General features: G+C 53.9%; 1 protein-coding gene across 2 annotated transcripts; it reads left to right on the forward strand.

Annotated features, from left to right (window-relative positions):
• Positions 1 to 1,663: 1,663 nt before the first annotated feature.
• On the forward strand, positions 1,664 to 21,020 carry LOC132681829 (uncharacterized). Of its 2 annotated transcripts, none has more exons than XM_081791863.1 (6): positions 1,664 to 1,865; positions 5,367 to 5,429; positions 6,838 to 6,936; positions 7,812 to 7,907; positions 18,273 to 18,353; positions 20,799 to 21,020. In XM_081791863.1, exons 1-6 carry the CDS (start codon positions 1,709 to 1,711, stop codon positions 20,870 to 20,872), a joined length of 570 nt encoding a protein of 189 aa, XP_081647989.1. In that variant the 5' UTR covers positions 1,664 to 1,708; the 3' UTR covers positions 20,873 to 21,020. The 2 variants fall into 2 exon arrangements, 1 of the variants encoding a protein (XP_081647989.1); XR_009611275.3 differs by having other exon boundaries at positions 1,666 to 1,865; positions 18,273 to 18,385.
• The last annotated feature ends 1,010 nt before the right edge of the window (positions 21,021 to 22,030 follow it).

The raw sequence follows: 22,030 nt of genomic DNA on the forward strand, positions 1-22,030 counted from the left end.
TTCAGACGGGAGAAAGATGAGGCTCCAGACAAACCACTCCAAACTATGTCACTGTGGCACACTGACTAACTTAAGCTGAAGGAGTTTGAGAAAATGTCCAAGGCAGGTAGGTCAGTCAGACCTCTACCTGCCTCACCCTTGCCCCCTAAAACAGGTCATAAGAATGTCATATGAGAAGCATCCTCCTTACACCCAGAGGAAAGGAGTGTCTCTATCTCTGAAGACAAAGGTAAGCCCAACAAGAACCCCAACAAGCATGCCTCACTGTTACCCAGGGGTCACTGCTCTCCCATGCCTACACCTGTCCTGTTCCTCCCGCACTGCCCACTCCTCATCCAACCCAGCATAAAACACTCAGCAAACTGTGGGACCCAAGGAATTTAACAAAAATCCCCTACCCCTGGACAAGCAGAGCAAGACTAACTCCATTTTGTGCTACACCCACCATCTCATGTATAACCCCCACATGACCTACTTATTGCTTAAGACACTCCTCGACCCTAGTCAAGCCGCTGAGCACACCCTTACTGGAAACCGGCTCATATAGGAATGCGGAACCCCTAACCGCCAAAGAATGGAAACCCCGCCTTTTGCCCGCCAAACTTGCACGCCAATTCTTAAACCCCGCCTTTTGCCCGCCAAACTTGCGTGCCAATTCTGACCAGAGTGATAGGCTAGTTCAAACAGTTACTATAGGGTAAATTGTAATTCAATTGGCCACCTGCGTGTGGACTGACATGACTATGCAACTTTCTATGTGTGTTACAATCTCATTGGCCACTGGCCCCTATAAATCTGCTACGCCTCTTAACCTAGGGGTCCAAGTCCCTGCTCTGCTGTGTCGGGTATATTTGGGCCCAAGCTCGAGCTTGCAAATAAACCCTTGTGCTTTTGCATCGGTATCGGCTCCTTGGTGGTCTCTCGGATTTGAAATCGGGGGCATTACAAAACTGTCTTCTTGACTTCATTTCCATATGCCATCTTCTGTGTCTTTGTGTCTTCACACGAAATCTATCTTGAATAAATCTTTCTCCTATTAGCCTGTGACTGTCGGTTTCATTTTCAGACACAGCCAGGAACCACAAAAGAGTCAAGGAATACTTTCTTCCACCTACAAGGGCCAGAGTGACCACCGCTGTAGCCCAGGGCTTCCCAAATTTCTTGTGCACAGGTATCTTCCTGGGATCTGGGGCAGATTCAGATTCTAATTCAGGAGATCAGAGCTGGGCGCAGAGAATGCGTTCCTAACAGGCGTCCAGGGGCGAGGTGGACACAGATGAAGGATATGCAGGACTGGAGAAGGAAGCGGAGCCCAAAACAGGTGTAAGTAGATGGGCTCCCCAAGGCCCAGACAATCTCCCATGCCTTCCCCGGGCACAGACCCTGAGCATGACACTCCCTTCCCCGCACACGTGGCAGGATCTGGTTCACTTCCCGCAGTAGCATCCCAGGTCCATGGACACCACCCTCTCTGTACACAGGAGAGCCTAGCTCACTTCCTGCCGTGACGTCACACGTCCCACGGACATGGCCCTCCCCGCACAGGGGTCAGGACCCCGCTCACTTCCTGCCGTGATGTCACACGTCCCCGGACACGGCCCTCCCCGCACACGGGGCAGTTCGCCACTCACTTCCTGCGTGACGTCACAGGACCCTGGACACCACCGTCCCTTCATAAGGGGCGGGACCCTGTGCACTTCCTGCCGTGATGTCACAGGACCCTGGACATTCTAGGGTATCCTGGAGACCAAGGTCTTCAGGGCATGCCGGAGGGAACATGGCAGGAGACAGAGGAGTGACCCTGTTTGTCCTGCTGCTGTCCTGCTGGCGCCACGCGGAGCCCCAGCCCATCAACACGATTTCAGGTACAGTCACAGGTGGATGGCTGTTGGGCGCGTGGGAAACGCATGTCTCCCTGGGGCTGAGTCAGGCCCCTCCTCACCTCCCCAGTTTCCCATCCATTTCTGGGAGAGAGTGAAGCGAGTTGAACACTTTTTCTACCTTGAAAGTCCTTTTCAAACTCCAGAACCTCATGGGGAAGGAGCGTATGCGATGTATTTTCACTTTTTATCATAGATGATTTCTAGGGTGCCTGGTGGTTCAGTCGGTTGAGCGGCCGACTCTTGATTTGGGCCCAGGTCTTGACCCCAGGGTCATGGGATCCAGCCCCGCATTGGGGTCCGTGCTGAGTGTGGAGCCTGCTAGGGGTTTTCTCTCTCTCCCCTCTCTGCCCCTCTCCCCTGATCATGCACATGCTTACTCTCTCTCTCTCCCTCTCCCCCTGAACTAAGGAAACAAAGACAATTTCTAACCTCCCGAAAGTCGAGGGGCAGCACAGAGACCCTGCCGCCCCCCACCGTCCGCCACCCCGCACTTCCGGCACACACACACTGCTGCTGTCCCGGGACCTTGTAGTCCTGTCCAAATGGTCTTACTGCTTCACCTAAACTTTTTCTTGCTAACGTGAGGCGGTTGTCCCTTACACGCCGGTGTCATGAAGACCCGGACAAAATTAACGGAAGCCTGCACAGCAGCTCATCCCGGCTGCACCCGATCCGCCGTGGTCCCCGAATGCCCTTGTCAGGGAGGGTGCCGATCACACCCAGGATGGCCCCCACGTGCCTCTGGCCCCGGCCCTCCCATGCTGGCCCCTTCCTTGTGGAGGATCCGAGCAGGGACAGGCCGGTCGGGACGGGATGGGACTCTGTGACTCCCCAGCAAAGGATGGCAGGGAGGGGGTGCTCTGTGACCCCCCCCACCCGACTTCCTGCCAGGAAGCTCTATTCTCAGGCCACCCGGCCACTCTTACACCTGCCACACAGGTCACCACAGATGGAAGGAATGGGGCCGAGATGGTCCTCCAGCCCCAGCTCCCAAGGATGGCCGAGTGGACCCTGAAGGCTCACCCACAGGGTTTGGGAGGCTCCTCTGAGAGCAGGACCATGGGTGTTGCCCGAGCCAGCTCTGTGTCCCCTCCTGCCCTTGCCACGCCCACACGTCCGGGGGGGAGGGCGAGGGGGGGACGGGCCAGCTGGCCGCAGTCGGGCCAGAAGTCAGGTGGTCCTGAAAGGACTGAACATCCCCAACTTCCTTTTCTTCAGCAAACTGAGCTCTGAGACGCTTCCCAAGGACAGTGTCCTTTGCGACGCCGTGGGTGCGGAAGGGGCTGTAACAGGTGGGGGCCGTGTGTCCCCCATGGGAGGGCGTGTCCCTCCAGGCTGCTCCTTCCTGCTCAGACTGTCACATGCCAGTGCCCTCGGGAGGTGCTCCCAGTGCCCAGTGACGGAGCACTCCTCCAGCCCTAAGCCAGCCCGCCCCTCCCCGACCTGGTCTCCTGTCCAGACAGGGACACCATTAGGTGACCGTCATGGTCTTCCCGGCTTGAAAGACCGGTTAAGGGCAGTCCCTAAATCATTTTCTGAAAGGAAACAGTGGGTTTCCTTATGGGCTTGCGGCTGGGGCGCAGGGGCGCGGGAGTACCCGTCTCCGGGGGTCCCAAACAGACCAGCTCCGGCTGCTGACAAAATCCAAAGGTAGAGACAGTGGTGGTGACACGAGAAAGGAGTTCATTTGGGTGAGGCCGACAGCCAGAAGACAGCGCGGACTGGCGTCTCCAAGACTGTCTCCAAATGCAAAGACCCTTCCAGGTTTATCTGCAGAGATGTGGGACAGAGGCCAAGGCACAGGCAGATGGACAGGAAGGGTCATGTGCATCATTGTCATGGGGTCCATCACGTGTGGGCTCCGGCCGGCTCAGGCAGTTTCCATTCCCATCAGAGGAGGCTTTGCCCTCTGAGTCTTGCTTGAGTTAAGGGAGAAACTGGAAATGAGAACTTCATCTATTAGAAAGTTTGCAGTCAAAATGGGGATGGTTGAAGTCCCCCCTCTCTGGGGGCTTACTGCCTCCGAGGGCACTGGTGCCATTGGCCAACGTGAGCCGCCCTGACCACGAGGAGAGACGGGAACGGCAGCCATGGGCCTGGTTTGACTTGTTTTCCCCAAATTAACCAGAGCACAGCCGCAGAGGTCAGCAGCGAGCCCTTCCCGGTGTCCGGGATGCGCACTGTGCAAATATGGAGGAGTAGTCAGGGATCCTGGTAACTCCGGCGCCCGGCGGTTTGAAGCCGAGAGACTGTCAGTCGGAGGTGACAACAGGCGAAACACGCCACAGCCGCCACCGTTGACAATGCACTTTGAAAACCGTGCGGGTATTCTAGAGCATAAATATTTTTCTGCACACGCTTGCTGCCTGACTGGCACAATACTCCCATTATAATCACGGGACAGACACAGAATGAAAAGAGTATTTTTGACAAAGTGCTCGCTCGACGCAGCTGTGCCCATTCTTAATGACTCATTAATGCCTCATCCTCGGGGAACTGTACTTTTGTTTGCCTCGTTGCCGGGAGGTCAGCACACTGGGAAGCGATTGTCATCTCCGTGCAGACCTCCTTGCAGAGATTTCCGCATTGTTCTAAGCCCCGCGTGCAGATGAGGCCATTGGTATGCAGATTGTCCGTCATTAAAACCATTTGAAAATCAGCGTCGTCACTGGTTTACTGTTGGAACGAGAGTCTGCAGACGCCTGAGAGCTCTGTGCAGCCGGGCAAGGTGGCGCTGCCCAGCGGGTCCCGGGCGTGCCCTCTCCCCTCCCCGGGGGGGGGGGGGGGGGGGGGAGGCTGACCTTGACCCTGAGTCGAGGAAATGGACGAGGACACCCAGCTCTGAGCAAAAGGAGTAGTAGGGAGCCCCCGGCTGGCGCCGCTGTGCGGAAACCCTCACTCCATGCACTGTCAGGCCCCCAGCGAGGCCAGGGAGGCTGGGGGTCAGGCGTCCAGGGATCCCACGGAAGTCTGCCGTCTGGCCCGGCCGGCTCACCCCTGAGACCCCGTGCCTTCCCTGTAAACAGACCACCTGGAATCACTCTGCTTCTGAAGGGGAGAGAGCCGGTGGCCAGTCTCTCTGGGACCCCCTCCCGACCAGAGAACCCCCACCGTTCCCCAAATCACGTCCCTAAGCTCCCAGAGGCACCGGCCTCTGGAGCCCTTCAGAAAGGACGTGCGCGTCCCTCTTGGTTGGCTGTCCGCGGAGCACATGCAAGGGCAGTCATCCCTGGTGCCAGGACGCATGTTCCCTTCTGAGGGACGGTGCCAGCGAGCACTGCCCCACACGGCAGGAGTCAGAGCACAGGGCACGTCCCTCTACCACACGGCCACCTTGCCCGCCACTTTCCGGATGAGAACCCAGTCCTGGGAACCCCTTGCAGGCCTCTCCCCCCTGCAGCAGGCTGGTGGGTGACGCAGAGAGAGAGATCAGTGCAAATTCAATGAATTGTTAAACTGTTAACTTTTCTATTTCTTTTCTAGGTCCACGTACGGTACTGCCACCAAATTTAAAAAATTTTGATGACAACGTGGCTGCACTATTTGGTAAGGAAACTCCTTGTATCAAATGTCTGGTCTGTATTTGGAGGGGTGGCTCGTCACACAAGGTGGAGACATGCGATTTGGTTTGAAGCTAGAATCACACGCCTGTGGCCCCACACAGGTGTGAACTTAGCCAGACTTGGAAGGGCGAGGCCTCGTCAGGTGAACTTTCCAGCAAGAACGGGGCACCAGCAAGTCCGAGAGCGGTGGAGACAAATGCTCCCAAGTTTCCTGGGGGCTCTGACCGTCCCGGGCCCCGCAGGACGATAGTCCTGACACCAGCACCCCCTTCATCCCATGGGCCGACCCCCCAAAGTCCCAGCCACTGTGGAGAAAGAAAGGATGAGTCACTGGGATTTCTGATCAACTAAGCCCAGAAGGGGAGCTGAGGCTCCCACTCTACCCACCCACACTTCTCCCGAGTGGGGACGGGAGAGTAAGACATCCGTGTCTCTGGAAATAAGTGAGGCCACCGCGTGAGAACAGCAGGGGCTGCCCATTCAGAGCTCCCTGTAGCAGGGCGTCTGCCAGGCCACCACCATGTGCATGTGGCAGAGACTCAGGTGAGTGGGGCGGGGAGAGCTCAAGGTAGAAAGGAGGTGGCTGGGGGCGGGGACCGTGGGAGAGGTGCTGGCCCAGGACAGCTTGGGGGGTGGAGGGGGTGGGGAGGGTTGGGAGAGGGCCTGGGGGAGGTGCTGGCCCAGGACAGCTGCGGGGAGGTGCTTGCAGGGGGACAGACAGCTTAGGGGAGCCCTGAGGGAGGCCTCCACCTCAGTCCCCAACTGTACTAAGGGCTTTCCACATACACGGCTTTATGTGACCCTCATAACACGCCTGATGAGATAAGACAGGCCCATTTTACAGAGGAGAAAACTGAGGGTCCAAGTGGAAGCTGCCTGGGTCGTGATCCAGTGAGAGTGAAACCAGGACGTGGGTCCCGTCTGTCTGACGCAAAGCCCAGTGCGCTTACGTTAGAAGCTTCCTGGGAGCTGTCAGGGAGGCGTAGAGGGAGAGAGAAAACAATGCTGCATTCTGCAGAAATCGGGAAAGACCGTGTGCCTCCAAGGGGACGGCTTGGGGAAAGTCTCAGAGGGGACAGAAGGACAGAGGGGCAGAGAGTAGAGGTGGGACGGCACCTGGACCAGGCTTTCTAGCCTCGTGTCTTTGGGGAACAAAGTTTATTGTCCAGGGCATCTGGATGCCCTCAGGTTTTCAGGAGTTGTTGAGGGGGGCAGTGGTCCCCCACCCCAGACAGGGCTCTTTAGATACCCCAACCCTGTCTGTCTCCACGGTGCCCCTTGAGTTCCGGTTTCTAGTCCTGCTTCACAGACTGCCTTCGGTCCAGGTAGAACAAGAGGGTACCATTCCTGCTCCGTTGGTTCTAACATGTCCTTATGTGCTTTTTCCCAAGATGAAATTCTAGTCCAAGAGATATTGGATCCAAGTAATTCATCATTGCTTATGACACAAAGACCACTACCAAAATCAACAACGATTATGAAGAAAAAAAGCAAGTATACATTTTTTAAACCTGTGATGGCGTGTACTCCTAGAGGTCTGTGGTTGTGAAGACACAATCCTACCAGTTTACATTCTTTAAGGCCAGCTTACTTCTGGGGCAAAAGCAAATGGCGGTATGCAAGAAACAGGTGTCCGGAACCTTCTCTGTAACCTTCCCGAGATTGAGGCGGCCAAGCTGAGGCTGGTGGAGACAAGTTCCTCTCATTTTGGGGTGGTCTCGGGGGTGCACACGCAAGCAGGCTCTTGTGCTCAGGATGCAAAGGCAGCTTAGCCACTGCGGGACACATGGAAACGGGGACTTGTGACCACCCGCTCACTGACATGTACCTAAGCATTCTGAGAGCGCGGGCAGTGACATTGACCCCATTGCACGCGGGACAGAACAAAGGTCTGAAGAACCTACCGAGGCCACACTGCTAGTAGTGAACGTGGAGAGAGAAGGTGCTTTTCCAAAGGGCAGTTCCATGGTGTCCGGGGTGCGTGTCAATCAGTGAAACAGCTCGCTGAGAACCAAGACCCAGTATTTGGCTGACAGTAGCCAAGGGGAGGCCGGGAGCAGAAACCCACAAGAAGTTCGTGAACTGCATTCAGCAGCCGGGAAGTTCAGCACTTTCTTGCAATTGTGCGCCCAGATGTGAATTCCGGTTCCTGGGACGAACACCATCCAGCATCTGCTGGGGCCCAAACTGCTGGGTTCAAGGCGGTCAAATGACGCCTGACTCTGGTACATCTCAACTTTCCAAGGCACGTTTTCAGTAGACCTTGACAACTGTTAGCGTTCCGTAAGATACAGTGTGGACCCAAATGTTCACGTGTATGTAACCAAAAAATCTTTTCCTTATTTTTTCATGGTCTTCATCAAAGAAACCTATACTCAAACGGATTATAAGATGGATATTAGTAAGAAGCATCATAAAAAGAAATTCTCTTCTGGGAAAGAAAAAAGGCCTTTCTTTGATGGTAAATGCAACCCGGTAATGCCCCTGCCTTAGGAGAAGGTGGTGGGGAGGACAGAGGAGCCAGGCAGATGTACACGGGGATGTCCCCGTCACGGAGGATGAAAGCGTGGCTGGAGAGAGATTGAGGCTGCTTCACCCCAGTGGGGCTGATTTCCCGTCTCCGTAGAGGAACTGCCTGCCCACCACCCCTGCCCTTGGTCCTGACCCTGGAGAAGCAGAGCCTGGCAGGAAGGTCCCGGCAGGCAGGTGGCCACTAGCCGGGAGGAAGGGCTGCCACACTGCCCGCCCCTCCCACACGTCAGCTGGGTACCTGCCCCTCCCTGGGGGTCAGGGGTTGGGCAGGGAGAGCCAGTGTCACCCCTGCCACCAGGGAGGTTCCCCTGGAGTGAGGGAATGTGTCCCTCCAACGGCCAAGGTTGCTGAAATTAACTCCATGTTCAGGCTCTGAGGCTGAGGAGCTAGCCCCCCACGGGGTGACAGATCTTTTCCTCACCCTAAAGATGATGCAAAAGAAAGGTGCCCATGTAGCTCGCGGGACGCCTGGCCCGTGAAGGGTTGTGGCGGGCCCTAGAGGAGGGACCAGGTCCTTTGTACCAGGCACAGTGGAGGGGAGCTGAGCATATCTGCAGGCCGGGCCCTGGAACCTACATTTCAGTCCATTCCACAGAGACTTGTCCCCAGGGAACCAGCCTCTGGTGTTTGGAAGGATAGAATGAGAGTAGGATTTTCATGGCAAGGAACATTTCTAGCCCCTCTGGGGTTGTCCCACCCACTGACTGACTCAAAGTGCCTAATGGGCATGAATACAGCCAGAAGCCTTTGTTGCAGGGGGGCTGCAAATAGGAGAAGTTAAGGAAGGGTCTATACTGAAGGATGGGTGTGTCTCCACTGAAGGACCACCGTGACCTAGAGCGGCTTCAGGGACACACTCTCCCTGCATCACACCCATCAGGCTCACTGGAGAAGCAGGAGGAAATAAGAATGGACAGGAAAACCTGAGCCAGTGAGAATGAGAGCCAGGGGGAAGGGACTGAGTCTGGGGTGGGGGCATCAGAGAAGCCATCAGCCCTCCAGGGTCCTGGGGCCCAGGCCCACCCTCAGAGGGACCGTGCAATTCCCAGACCCATGGTGCATGCATGGACAGCTGCAGACGACGCTGCAGGCCACCCCTGTGCCCATCCCCATCCTGGGCTGCACCCTGAAACTCGCCTGAGGGCTCGGCAGAGCACCCCACCCTCCCCACACGGCCCCTCTGCTGCTGGGATGCACCCTAGCCTTCCCCGGGTTCCAGGCAAACGCCACCGTTTAACATAAAGGCCTCCTCCCTGTGTCAGCAACAGCTTCGTGCGGCAGAAGTTGTCTGTGCCCCCCTTAGCTCGAGAGTGCTGTTCCGATGGAGAAACTGAGGCACGGCTCGGCTCAGGGACTGCCCGTATCAGGTGGCAGGCTGAAGGTAGATTGGGAGCCAGCCCCAGGCAGGACTGACAGGGGGCAAGAAGGCGTGGTGCCGGACCCGCCAGTCAGCCTGGGAGGGACATTTCCACTGGGTGCAGAAGAGTCTCTGAGCCAGCTGTCCCTGGAGGAGCACCGTCCTCTTTGAGGGGGGGGGCACCATAGCTGTCTCCCCCCACCCACCCCCACCCCGGACCTAAGGCGCCCTCAATACCCACCCAGGGGACAAGACCCAAACCGCTGAGCACACGGAGTGCCATGTTCTCAGCAAACTTAATGATGGTCCACCTCAATAAAGATCTCTGTTTGCAAACTGGTACAGACGGGCGGACTGTCTCTGGCGACTTGTACAGGGAGGCAGGTGCTGCCGTGGCATGTGCGGGAGCGAGGTTCATGTGTCTGGTAACAGGAAAGCGACGGGATGGGTGAAACGTGCAGGATGCAACGTCTAAAACAGCTCCATTGTGAAACCAGTTTAGACTTACAACCTAGGAAAGTGGTAGAGTTTCCCGTGTTCCTTCCACCCAGCTTTCCCCAGTGGTAACGTCTTACGTAACTCGAGTACAATTACTAAAACCGGGAAGTCCACGCTGATGCAGTCCTGCCTGGTAACCTACAGACCTGGTCCAAATTTTGTCAATTATCTTCCCAATGCCATTTTTTGGCTCCAGGATCCATTCAGATTCCTCATGGCAGCTACCGGTGACGTCACATCTGTCGTTCCCGCCTGGGGGTTACCTGGTCTCTGTCTTTCATGACTTTGGGGAGTACTGGCCAGCTACTTAATACAATCTCTTTCAATTTGGGTTTGTCTGAATTCTCCCCACGACTAGATTCAGGTTGCCTTCGGGGCAAGAATGTTAAAGAAGTGATGCTATGTCTTCCTTCGTGTGTCCCATGAGGATGTGCATGATGTAGACTATCTCATTACCCGGGGTGGGGGGTGTTCACTTCACTTTGATCACTTATTCAAGGTACTGTATACCCGGTGTCTCCATAATCAACTTGATTTTTTTTCCATGTGTAAACAATTAGTATTTTGGGGGGAGATACTTTCAGACTGTAAAAATACCCTGCTTTTCACCATATTTTCACCACTAATTTAGCATCCATTGTTCCTTTTTAAAAATCGTTTATTTATTTTGAGAGAGAGAGAGCACACACTCATGCATACATGTGTGTGGACGGGGGAGGGAGAGAGAGAGAGAATCCCAAGCAGGTTCCATCCTCAGAGCAGAGCCCAACATGGGGCTCAATCCCATGAAACATGAGATCATGACATGAGCCAAAATCAAGAGGCAGCCATTGAACCGACTGAGCCCCCCAGGCGCCCCAGCATCCATCACCTCTTAACTGCAAGAATTACCACTATAGTATTTGCCAAAAGGTGATTTTCTAGTTCTACCATTCCTTCTACATTTGCAAGGAAGAGCTGTACTTTCTTAAAAGGACTTTATCTACTTGTTGATTCCATTATGTTTAGATCCGTGTAACATACTGGTCTTCACTTTATTCAGTGGGTTACAAACCACTACTATTGTGCATTTTGCTTCTTTGGTTTTCTTATTTGGAGCTCGACACATTGGCATTGCTCTTGCACACTTTCCCTGCCCCAGCCCTGGGAGCAGCCAGGTCTGCACAGAGCCCTGCTCCCCCATGCTGGAGAGGGGTAGTTAGAAGCCAAAGTCAGGGTTGGATGTGTTTGCTGCTCTGGTGGGGTGTTGTTTCCAGACCCCCCGGTGGACAGAGCCAAGACAGATGTGTGTGGGCACAGATCTGTGTTTCCACACCTATCTGCTCAGATGTTGGGCATCATGAATTCAGACTCATTCCACTGGTCCCAGACCTGCCCGTGAGGCTCATCCTACCTCCTTCCTTTTGTCTGTGAGAATCCTGGGCCTCCTGCCCCACTAGAGTCCGTGCATTTGCTCAGTCCCAGAAAACACAGAAGTAGCCCAAGAATTGCTGGTGTAGCCCCACCCTGCGAAAAACAGATTTACTAACTAGCAGGCAAGATTTGTGTACCGCCTTTCATGTTAAGCCTTAGAATATGTCGTCAGGTACTTCCTTCCAAACTTCCTCCTCAGGCTCTTTTCTTCCCGCCCTCCTAGTTACTGACTTGTACTATTCTGCTTTGGGTCCCTTTTCATTGTGGTTGATGTCACTTCCTTCTTTTGAAGTATATAGCCATGATTCTAATACAAAAAGTCTTGCATCTAAGAATTCCACTTCCGCTGTGCCCCTAACATTGGTGCCACCCTGCTTCTGTCCACCCGCTGCCTCACGTCCCACAGGGACCAGCCTCATCATCCTGCCTTATCCTTCCCATGCTTACTTGGGCACAAATGAGCAGGTACGTGTTTATGACCCTTTTTTGGTACAAGATTACTCAGTTTACTGTTTTATATCGTATGTCTTCTTAAATGTTTTTAAGCCACTTCACTGAAGTCTGATCGTGTGTATTTTCTTATAACTCTTTTTCTGTGCATGAAAGATAGCACAGTATGGATATCTGGCACTTCCCTCTCTTAACCTAACAATCTGTGCTATGAATTATTCCACATCTGTTTACAGAAGCTTCCTCATTACTGGTTTTTACACTTGTCTAGATCTGCATCGTGTGGACAGAGTACAGCTTATCTAACTGCTCTCCCGCCCGTGGGCTTTCAGGTTGTTTCCAACACTTCGCCAACAGTGCTGCATTGGGTACCCTTCGCACATGTCTTTTCATGTTGTTGGATGTGCATCTTCAGGGTAGACGTCTACACATGGTCTGCTGAGTGAAATCAGGAGTGTGTATGTGGTCACATTTGAACCACCAATAACCCACAGAAGGCTGTGCCCGTTTGTGCTCCCACCTGCGGTGTGTGTGAGGGCCTGTTCCCCTGCAGCCTTGGTGACAGTAAGTCTTCCTACTTTTACAGCTTTGACGATCAGATAAATGAGTTGGAACAGCTTCTCAAATGTTTATGGGTTATTTTTAAAAAATATTTATTTTTGAGAGAGAGAGAGACAGCGTGAGTAGGGGAGGGACAGAGAAAGAGGGAGACACAGAATCCAAAGCAGGCTCCAGGCTTTGAGTTGTTAGCACAGGGTCTGATGTGGGGCTTAAACCCCAGACCATGAGATCTTGACCTGAGCCAAAGTCCAATGCTTAACCAACTGAGCCCAGGTGCCCCTGTTTATGGGTCATTTTAATGTATTTTTGTGATCTGTTAATACCTTTTTCTCATTTTTCTATACCTTAATTTTTTAAATGTTTATTTATTTTTGAGAGAGAAAGAGCAGAGGAGGGGCAGAGAGAGAGGGAGAGAGAGAATCCCAAGCAGGTTCCACACTGTCAGCACAAAGCCCGACACGGGGCTCGAACTCACAAACTGTGAGATCATGACCTGAGTTGAAGTTGGACCCTTAACCAACTGAGCCACCCAGGTGGCCCTATATCTTAGTTTTTAAGAATTCTTTATATGTTAAGGATATTAGTCTTTTGTCTGTGATGTATGTCACTAATATATATCTTCCTCCTGTTAGTCAACTGCCTGTTGATATTGCCTGAAAATTTACAAACACAGGCTCATGGGGAGTTATGGTTTGAATCAGTCCTTTCCACACATCAGGCTGAGAAACACAGTTTTAGGCATTGTCTGGCATTGACACTGCTGAGACGCTTGGTAGAAGCAAAGGAACATACCCTCCACCGGGCTGCACGTGATGTTCTTAGCCCACTGCCCTCCCAGAGGTGAGCCTCCGGTTCACCTGTGGCACGTGTGAGGTGACACACACACTAAAAATAGCACGTAACAGAACAACCTCAAAGTATAGAATAAGCACACATTAGGACTTTTCTATTTAGGAAGAAAGCTGCCAAGAACATTGGTCACACCCTAACAATGACAAAAAGGCAAATAACCAACAAAACCACGACTTCTCTTGAGCCCAGCAGAGAGCCGAAGTCAAAAGGCAACCAGGTGGGCTGAATTCCCACAAGGGATGAGCATCTCCATGGAGGGACGGGACACAGGTCCGTGTCAGCTTTGACGGAGCATGGGAAAGACAGGTGGCCACCAAGCAAGTGGGTAAGAAGAAACCAGCCAATGTTTTGCTAATTCTTAAAGGCCAAGTGTGGGCTGTAGTTTTGCGTAGCTGGGCCCCAGACTCAGGATCTTAATTCTATTCTTCAGCTCTTTTCCACAGGGCTCACCTGGGACAGGGAGCGGGACAGGAGACCAGAGCAAGCGCTTGCTCTGGGGGCAGGTGGAGGTGTGTATGTGATGACCGGCTTCTGCTGGGGGCCACGCGGAAATGAACTAGAAACTGTCTTGGACCCCTGACTCACACCGATACTATAGGAGTAAGGTCTTAAAAAGAAGTGGAGAAAGGGAGCGCCTTCACCTTGCAGGCCTCAGTAGGAAGCAGTTCAGTCCTTTCTCATTAAGAATGAGGTTGGCTGTAGGTTTCTTGTAAATGCACTTCATCTGCCTGAGAAAGTTTCTCACTTCTTATTTTGCTGAGGGGTTTTATTATGGCTTTTGTCCAATGCTTTTTCTGCATATATTTAAATGGACACTTCTTTTTCTTTATTATGTTACAATCGTGAATTACATTGATTTTTAGATGCTAAACCAACCTTGCATTCCTGGGATAAGACCTACTTGGTCATGACGTATTATCCTTTTCAGTTTTGTGCTACTTAACTTGCAAATATTTGCTCAGTATTTTTCACCTATGTCCAAATATCGCTAAGGGTTTTTCATCTATATTCATAAGAAATATTGGTTTGTAATTTTTTCATTTATTTTTTTTGTAACATTACTGTCAAATTTTGGTTAAAGTTAAGCTAACCTCATTTAATGAGTCAGGCAGTAATGCCTCTTATTTCCTGTAAAAGTTTGAGTAAGGTTGGTATCATTTCTTCCTTGTATGTTTGATAGAAGTCACCAGTAAAACCATTACTTTGCATCTTTTGGAAAAGTTTCTGATAAATTAAAAAATGTAAATATCTTAGGGGCGCCTGGGTGGCTCAGTCGGTTAAGTGGCCGACTTCGGCTCAGGTCACGATCTCGCGGTCCGTGAGTTCAAGCCCCGCGTCAGGCTCTGTGCTGACAGCTCAGAGCCTGGAGCCTGTTTCAGATTCTGTGTCTCCCTCTCTCTGACCCTCCCCCGTTCATGCTTTGTCTCTCTCTGTCTCAAAAATAAAAACGTTAAAAAAAAAAAATCTATGTGACTATTTGGATATTTTTCTTTAAATATTTTTTCTGCTCCAAAATTTTTCTCTTATTCTTCCAGGACTCAAATTACACACATGCATTATACCTTGTGATGTTGTCCCGTGGGTCTTTGAGACTCTGTTCATTTTTTACATATTTTCCTTTCCATTTCCATTTGTATAACTTCTCTCTCTCGCTCCTCCACAGTATCTCTGTCTACTGTTGAGCCCATCAGTAAAATTTTCATTTCAGGTGTTGTATATCTTAGCTCTGTAATTCTCCTTTGATTCTTAAATTTTTTTTTTTTTTTAATGTTTATTTATTTTTGAGAGAGACAGAGACAGAATGCGAGTGGGTTAGGGGCAGAGAGAGAGGGAGACACAGAAGCAGAAGCAGGCTCCAGGCTCTGAACTGTCAGCACAGAGCCCGATGCGGGGCTCGAACCCACAAACCGTGAGATCATGACCTGAGCCGAAGTCGGACGCTCAACCGACTGAGCCACCCAGGCGCCCCTCTCCTTTGATTCTTGACCATAGTTATTTCCCTGCTATTCTCAGAGAATATCTTTTCACTCACTTCTAGTGCTTTTCTATACCTTATGGAGCATGTTTATACTAGCTGCTTTAAAGTCTTTGCCTAATAATTCTACATCTGAGTCATCTAGAAGCTGGTATTGTCAATTACATTTTCCCTTGAAATTTGGTGATATTTTTCTGATTCTCTATACATTGAATTATTGTGTGTTTATTCCTGGGCATTGTAAGTATTATGCTGTTTTCGATTGAACCCTCTGGAGAACATTAATGTTCTTATTTTAGCAAGCCATCCCCCCTGGTTAGGCTTCCACAGTGTACTTGATCTTGCCATTTGTGAGTGGTGGTTTGAGTCTGTCTCTTCTCTGCTGGTTTGAGGGTCCCGTGTATCCACCAGCTAAAGGAGGAGGCTGAGACGGGTGGGGTTTCACACCCCGAATCAGGAAAGCCATCTTTCTGGAGTTCTTCCCTCCTGAGCCCCCTCATGCACGCTCTGCTCCCAGGGGTTCCTCTCCCTGAGGCCAGAAACATGGAGTTTCTATCAGAGCTCCGGGGCCGTTGCCACTGCGTCGCAGCGCACCGGGCCGACACCCGGGTCGAAGCCAGGAAGGCAACAAACACAGACGCGTGAAATCCACACCTCCACAGCCTCCTGCGTGTGATCTCTTTCCAGGAGCCTCAGGTGGCTCCCGTGTGACTTCGTGCAGAGGTTTGGGTTGGGTGGGGGGCTCACGCTAGCAAGAGGCCGCCAGAATTCCCACGTAGCGTTTTTGTTTTTTTAAATTCCATGAAATGCAGACCTTCCAGCCACGAGAAAATGCTAACAGAAATGCAGCCTGAGGCAGGATAAAGTGACCCTTCCTCCCCGGTGACCTCCCACCTGACCCTTACCACCTCACCTCGAGCTCCTCTGTCCTCAGGCCTGAGCCATCTGCTTGATCTGGGAAAGCCGACCCGGAGGGTTAGGCAGCCCCTGTCCCAGCGCACGACAGTGGAGGTGGACCAGGTGGAGGCGGCGGCCTGTTCAGGCTCAGGCTGCCTGTCCTGGGCCGTGCCCACCTCCTGAAATCTGTCATCGGCTCTGGGATAACATCAACTGCCTTAACGTCCTTTTCGTGTGTGTGCCCTCCTTTCCTTGGGGCCCTCCTCTTCCCTTTTCCCCTTTCAACCAACGACCTCACTGGGACACTTAGGTACTTCAGTTGTCTCCTCCCCGGGGAATAAGGAACACACGGAATCATTCTGAGTCTGATTGTCAGGTCAGTGGTGTGTCCCACAATGGCCTAGGATGGCTGCCATTGGCCCCCAACATGTCAGGGGGCTGTTCTGTTGCTGCTTATTAGTGTTAGAGCAGGCAAAGTTTGGCAAGGGGAATCTTTCAAAGGAATGGATCTCTAATGGTGGAGCTCCGGCCCTTTGGGCAGAGGGCTGCGCCGGGGCCCAGGTCGGGTGGGGCTGACTCTCAGGTCCACCAGCCACACTTGGCAGGTGGTTTGAAAATTTGCAGCCACCACACCTCCCAGGAAACGAACCAGCCTCGGGGCCCTTTGGCTGCACGCCCAGAGTCCACCCCATGGCCCAGGAGCAGGACGAAGGCCACCTGCCTGCCCGGGAGCCACAGCACCCTCGGGCCCAGGCAGGGCTCCTGCTCTGGGTCCCCACTTAGAGGACCCACATGTTACAAACATCAGAATCCATCTGATTTCTCTTCCTCCCTGTAGGAAATTTTCTTAAGACGTTGGCAACCAATGGGACAGAGGGAATGAAGGAGAGGGAAGCATAGGGGCACCAGGGCCCCCAGCAGGGAAGGCTGGGAGTGGGGGTGAGGGTGGGTGAGAGGGGAGCCCCACCACTCATCCTGGGAAACCAGAGAGAGGGGGGACTCCGAAAGTCTCCTTCAAATCACAGTAACAACACCTGCATAGACGGGCTACGCAAGGTCGCTGTGCCCCCAACCCCTCTGCCTAGGGGCATCACTGGGACGCAAGGAGCTGGAAGAGGAAGGGGACCTGGGACAACCCAGGTTCTGCCCCACCTGCCCCAGCTGGCCTGCGGCTGTGGTCTCCTTCACCCTGCTGTCTCAGCGAGGAGCAGGCTGAGGGTCCCATGCAGGAAGGTGGGGACATGCCTTGTAACTCCCACAGTGGGACACATGGCAGGTGGTCTCCACGAGCCTCTGGGGCCCTGCCACACTGGGGTGGCCCCTCCAGGAGCATGTGTGACAGCGTCCTATCAGAACACCTCCCTGAGGACTAGGGTCTTAGGCTGAGCCACTAGAAATGACCGTGCAGATCAAAGACGGTCCGATACCCGCTCCCAGGAACCTTTCGGGGCCCCTGTGGCTCAGCGTAGCTGGGCACCCCCAGGCGTCCCTTCTCTCCGAGCCCACGCAACACGCAGGCCCCTCTGGGAGCAGGTGTGCATTCTGGGCCTGTGGCCACAGGTGGGGCATTTCCCGGAGCTCCAGCCCCCGCCCCGACGGGCACATGGGTGGGCTCTCAGCGGGGCCGTCAAGCAACCCCATGTGTTGAGGACTCATTGCTCAGGGCTACGCTGAGCTCCACCACCGACTGCCCCAGAGACAAAAAAGTATAGACACCACAATGTAGTCCTCCTACGCCACACCTGGGGACAGCACGGCAAAGAGGGTTTAAAGTAGGCTCCAAGGAATGAATCTCTAATGTGAAATTCTGGCCGCCACAGCAGGGCACCTCTTGGAAACTGACGGGCTCTCCTTCCTGGGCTGGAGCCCTTCTCTCCCACTAAGCGCCATGGTGGGACTGCCAGTGGAATTTCTCCTCTTCCCAATGGCTGATCTTCTATAGCACAGTCTTACGTTTGACTTCGTGATGACACCTGTCACGTGCTAAGAGACATTGCACGGCATGGGGGATGGTATAGGAAAGCGGCACACGCAGCCCCATTGTGAACTGGTTGACGAACAGAGTGTGTGTGTTGACCATCCCGGCCCCTTTCTGAGCTCACGGGAGGGAATGAAAGGTCCATGCAGGGCCACAAACCACGGGGCCATGAGCCCTGAGGAGGCAGTGCAGGAGACAGGCCCAGAGCCCCAGCTGAGCTCCAGACAGCCTGGTTGAAAGGAGAAACAGGAGTTTGGAATTAGACCACAGTTGTGTGTTAAATCTTGATCATTTTGCTTAATTTTTCCCACAGAAGAGGAGAAAGAGACACTTTATCAGATTAAAAGCCTAGCAGTTCTGGAAAAAATCATTGACAACCTTCGAAGAGCTTTAGGTAAACAGAACTTGAGGCCATCTTGGTGACAGGTAAGTGTGGAGGACGGCTGCTCCTGCCCCCGCCGTGGAGAGAAGTAAACCGTCTGCTCCAGGGGACAGCTCTCTGGAGGGGCAGGTGACTCAGTCCCTGGGCAGACTGGCAGGGACCCCCACGGGTTTCCTGTGTTGTCATTGCGGGACTCCTGGCTCATTGAGTCCAAATTCCACGAGTCCTGGGCCACGTGTGGGTGTCCCCTCCCTTCTCTGCTGTCCCTGGGACCTGTGGGCCCACCACTACATACCACAGGACCAGGCCCACAAGGTCCCCAAGCCTCCCACCTGGGGAGTCCCACACCTTTGAGCGCCCCCACCCTCCGCCCTTCCACTCCTCCCACCCCTGCCCCTTCAGACAACTTCCTAATTGCTGAAGTTGGTCCACGAATTTCCCCTGGTGGCTTCTGCCCCGGCCCCATGCTTCTTCCTGGAACTTTCCAGAACACTCCTGAGCCTCTTCTCCAGGCCAGTCCTCCTCCTGGCCTCCCAGCCTCTCCCAGGTAGACTCTGTAGTCCCGTAGACGGTTCGAATCAGCACCTCCTGAGTTCTTTCTACCACACACTGGTCCACGCACCCTGAGACCACCGGGTTTGGGGGCGCATCACGCCCACATTTCAAGGTAGTGTTAGCGAAGACTTCCTGGGGTTTGTAAACGGGCCTCGGTGCAGCCCCATTAGTTGGGTCCTCATAGAGCCAAGTGCAGGACCAAACACTTACACCTGGCCACCTTCATTCGCCTCCATCAGTGCTCACTGGGCACCTACCACGGGCCCACACCCTTCCCAGTTCTGGGGACTGAGCACCGTGGACACGGACCCCTGCCCTCGAGGCGCCCGCATTCCAGGGGAAGGTTAGATCGCCCTCCGCTCCAGCCTGCTGGGACACTTCTGGGTCCGGCGTCTTGCGGTCAGCCGCTCCTTCAAACCGCACCACCCCCCCTCCCCCCGCCGCCCCTGTCATCCTCTATGAGGCCAGCCTGCTATTTTGTCCTTTGTTTAAATGCCCAGCAGGGTGGAACCACAGACGGGTCACTAGAGACCTTGCATTGTGTGACTGGTCACCAAGCAGCCAGGAACCACTCTGACTGTGCGGGGCCAGAGCCAGCCCTGGGACCCCGAAACTGCAGGCCCCCCACAGTCTGCACCTCCCCCCAGTGGGACAGCCCAGTGCAGTCGGGGGTTGAAAGGGGGGTGAGCGGTTGCCCCGCCCGCCACAAACTTACCAACCGGTACTGACATCCAGCCACTTTCTGCTGCTTTAGTCAGATGTCAGGGAGACTTTGCCAAATCCCCAGTCCCTGGGCCCTGAGAATTCTGTCGTGAGAACAGGAATGTCCCTATGGCTCCAGTGTCTGAGGCAGGGCCTTTCCACCTGCTGTGGCTCCTGCACGTTGGCCCTGGGCCTGCCTGTCTGGGGGATGGGTGGCGGGCACTCCTCTGGTGCCAGGGCTGGGGGCCCAGCGGTGCATGCACGGGAGGGACCGAGGTCCTTGACCTCCCAGAGCCTGACATCACAGGACTGCGTCCACAGGGGGTGCCCCCGAGGGGAGGGGACACCCCCAGCCCAGCCCAGTAGTGCTCAGAGGAGCCCTCACCGGGTTTGGAGGCAGAAGGCAGTGGCAGTGAGGCATTAAAGGGTGCGGCCTGGCCCCCACCCAGTCCTCCCTCTGTGACCACCTCCCCACAGCTCCTCCCCTCTCTGCATCCTGGCCTGGGCTCCCCAAGATCCTGCCAGGGCTCTCCCCACCTGGCCCACTGCCACCCTCACCCGAACCCACACCTTCCCCCTCTCCCTCCTGCAAACAGTGCCTCCGAGTTCGCCCTGACCTCTCGGGGCTCCGGCTTGCCCCCTGCTGTCCTCTGCATCCCTGCAAGCCCACTCCCCCCACCCGGACTCCCTCCTCTCATGGCTCCTTTGGGAAAGTGAGGACAGTCCCCCTCACTCAGTGGCTCATCTATGTGCACACTCAGTGCACATAGGGTCAGGCTTCCTGCCACGGGCTGGACAGCGGCTCAGAGTGCAGGATTTGGAGTCGGCCTGACCTGGGTTCAGATCCCCAACTGACTCCCAAAAAGCTGTGTCGACTTGGGGTGACCCAGGGCAGGGGACAGCACATCCTAAGCCTCAGCTTCTTTGTTCTCTTAAGTGGGGTGCTCAGAGCACCTGCCCCACGGGGGTGCCGGGGGCAGACTGAGGTGCCCACACACATTCCCACCGCCCTGGACCTGGGGGAGGGCCACACCCGGGACGACCCCGAGGAAGTCTCTTGTGGTAGGTCAGGTGCCCCTCAGTCTCTCAGCCCAGGGCTCGGCCCAGTACACACCCGTGTGAGTGAACCACAGGAGGGTGTGAAACCAGCTTCCTAGGAACACAGAGGATTTCTCAAGAAAATCTCCTCTTTCCAAACAGGCAACACTCTCAAGCAAAGACTACAGAAGCACAGGCGTTTGTTCAAAGGAGCCAAACACCACAAGGGGAAATAGAGCCGGAACTGAGAAGCCAAGACTGCCTGAGGGGACATCCACTCACCCCGCCACTAGGAGGAAAAATAAAATAGAATCACTATTTTCTATAAAGAAGAATCTCTTTATTCAAGGAGTGCCGAATAAAATGAACACATTTAAATATTAACTTAGAGGTGATGTGGTTTTTTCCCTTATACTCCAACCAAACAATGAAAGTGTAATTGAGCCTGAAAAATGAGTGTCCAAACCTTACTGTTGTCTAACAGGATGAACTTTGAAGAAACATAACCTCACAGCCTATGGACCCATCGGGATTCCCCAGAGAAACAGAACCCGCAGGACATACATGCCCAGGGTCCACCCCCCACAGGTGGCAGCCTGAGGTCAAGAGCGCGGGGAGGGCCGGTTAGCCCTGGCTGGGAGGGGAAGACCCCACGTCTTCTGAGTAACCAGTGAAGGAGGAGAGAAGGACGATACAGGCCTCTGGAGGAGGGTGAGGGTGAGAGTGAGGCTCCCACGTGCGATTCCACGATGGGGCTTCTGCCGCTTTGCCCCGTCCCGTTCTCTGCAGAGCGGAGGGGGCTGCTCCTGTTGTTCCAAACCAGTCTCGGTGCATCATTTCCTGGTTTGAAGCTGCATTTGGGATGTTAATTCTGCAAATTAAAATAAGTAGTCGTCATGTGTGTTTTGGGTGCAAGAGCCGTGGCTTGGGAAGGTGCACAACACGTCGGGTTTTATACAGCAGGCTCTTGGGGATAATCCCCAACTGTCGTGTGCCTTCATTTATTCCTTTCTGCTCCTGGGAAGTTAGAATTTTTAGTTTTCCAGGACGTCGGTCGTTGTATTGCTATCTCTAAACGTTGTTGTGGACCGAGATCATCTATGTTGGGGAGAAAGGGAGTGGGTGGTGGTTGTTGAGATGTCCTCTCGGAACACAGACATGAGAGGGGGTCTGGCAAGCGGTGTGTTATGAAGCTACGGGCTCTAGACTTGTGGCTCAGGAACAGACAGAACCTCAGCGGAACGGAGTGGGGTGTCCAGAAATCCTGAGAGTCGTGATGTGTGGTGCACATGACAGACGGTCAATGCAGAGCCACACGGGAGGTTTGGGGACAGTGCACGAGCCCCCTGGGAAAGCACGAAGTCAGAGCTTTAACACACGCCGCCCAGGATGGG

The sequence above is a fragment of the Panthera onca genome, chromosome A1 (assembly GCF_046562875.1).
Source record: "Panthera onca isolate mPanOnc1 chromosome A1, mPanOnc1 haplotype 2, whole genome shotgun sequence".
Lineage (NCBI taxonomy): Eukaryota > Metazoa > Chordata > Mammalia > Carnivora > Felidae > Panthera > Panthera onca.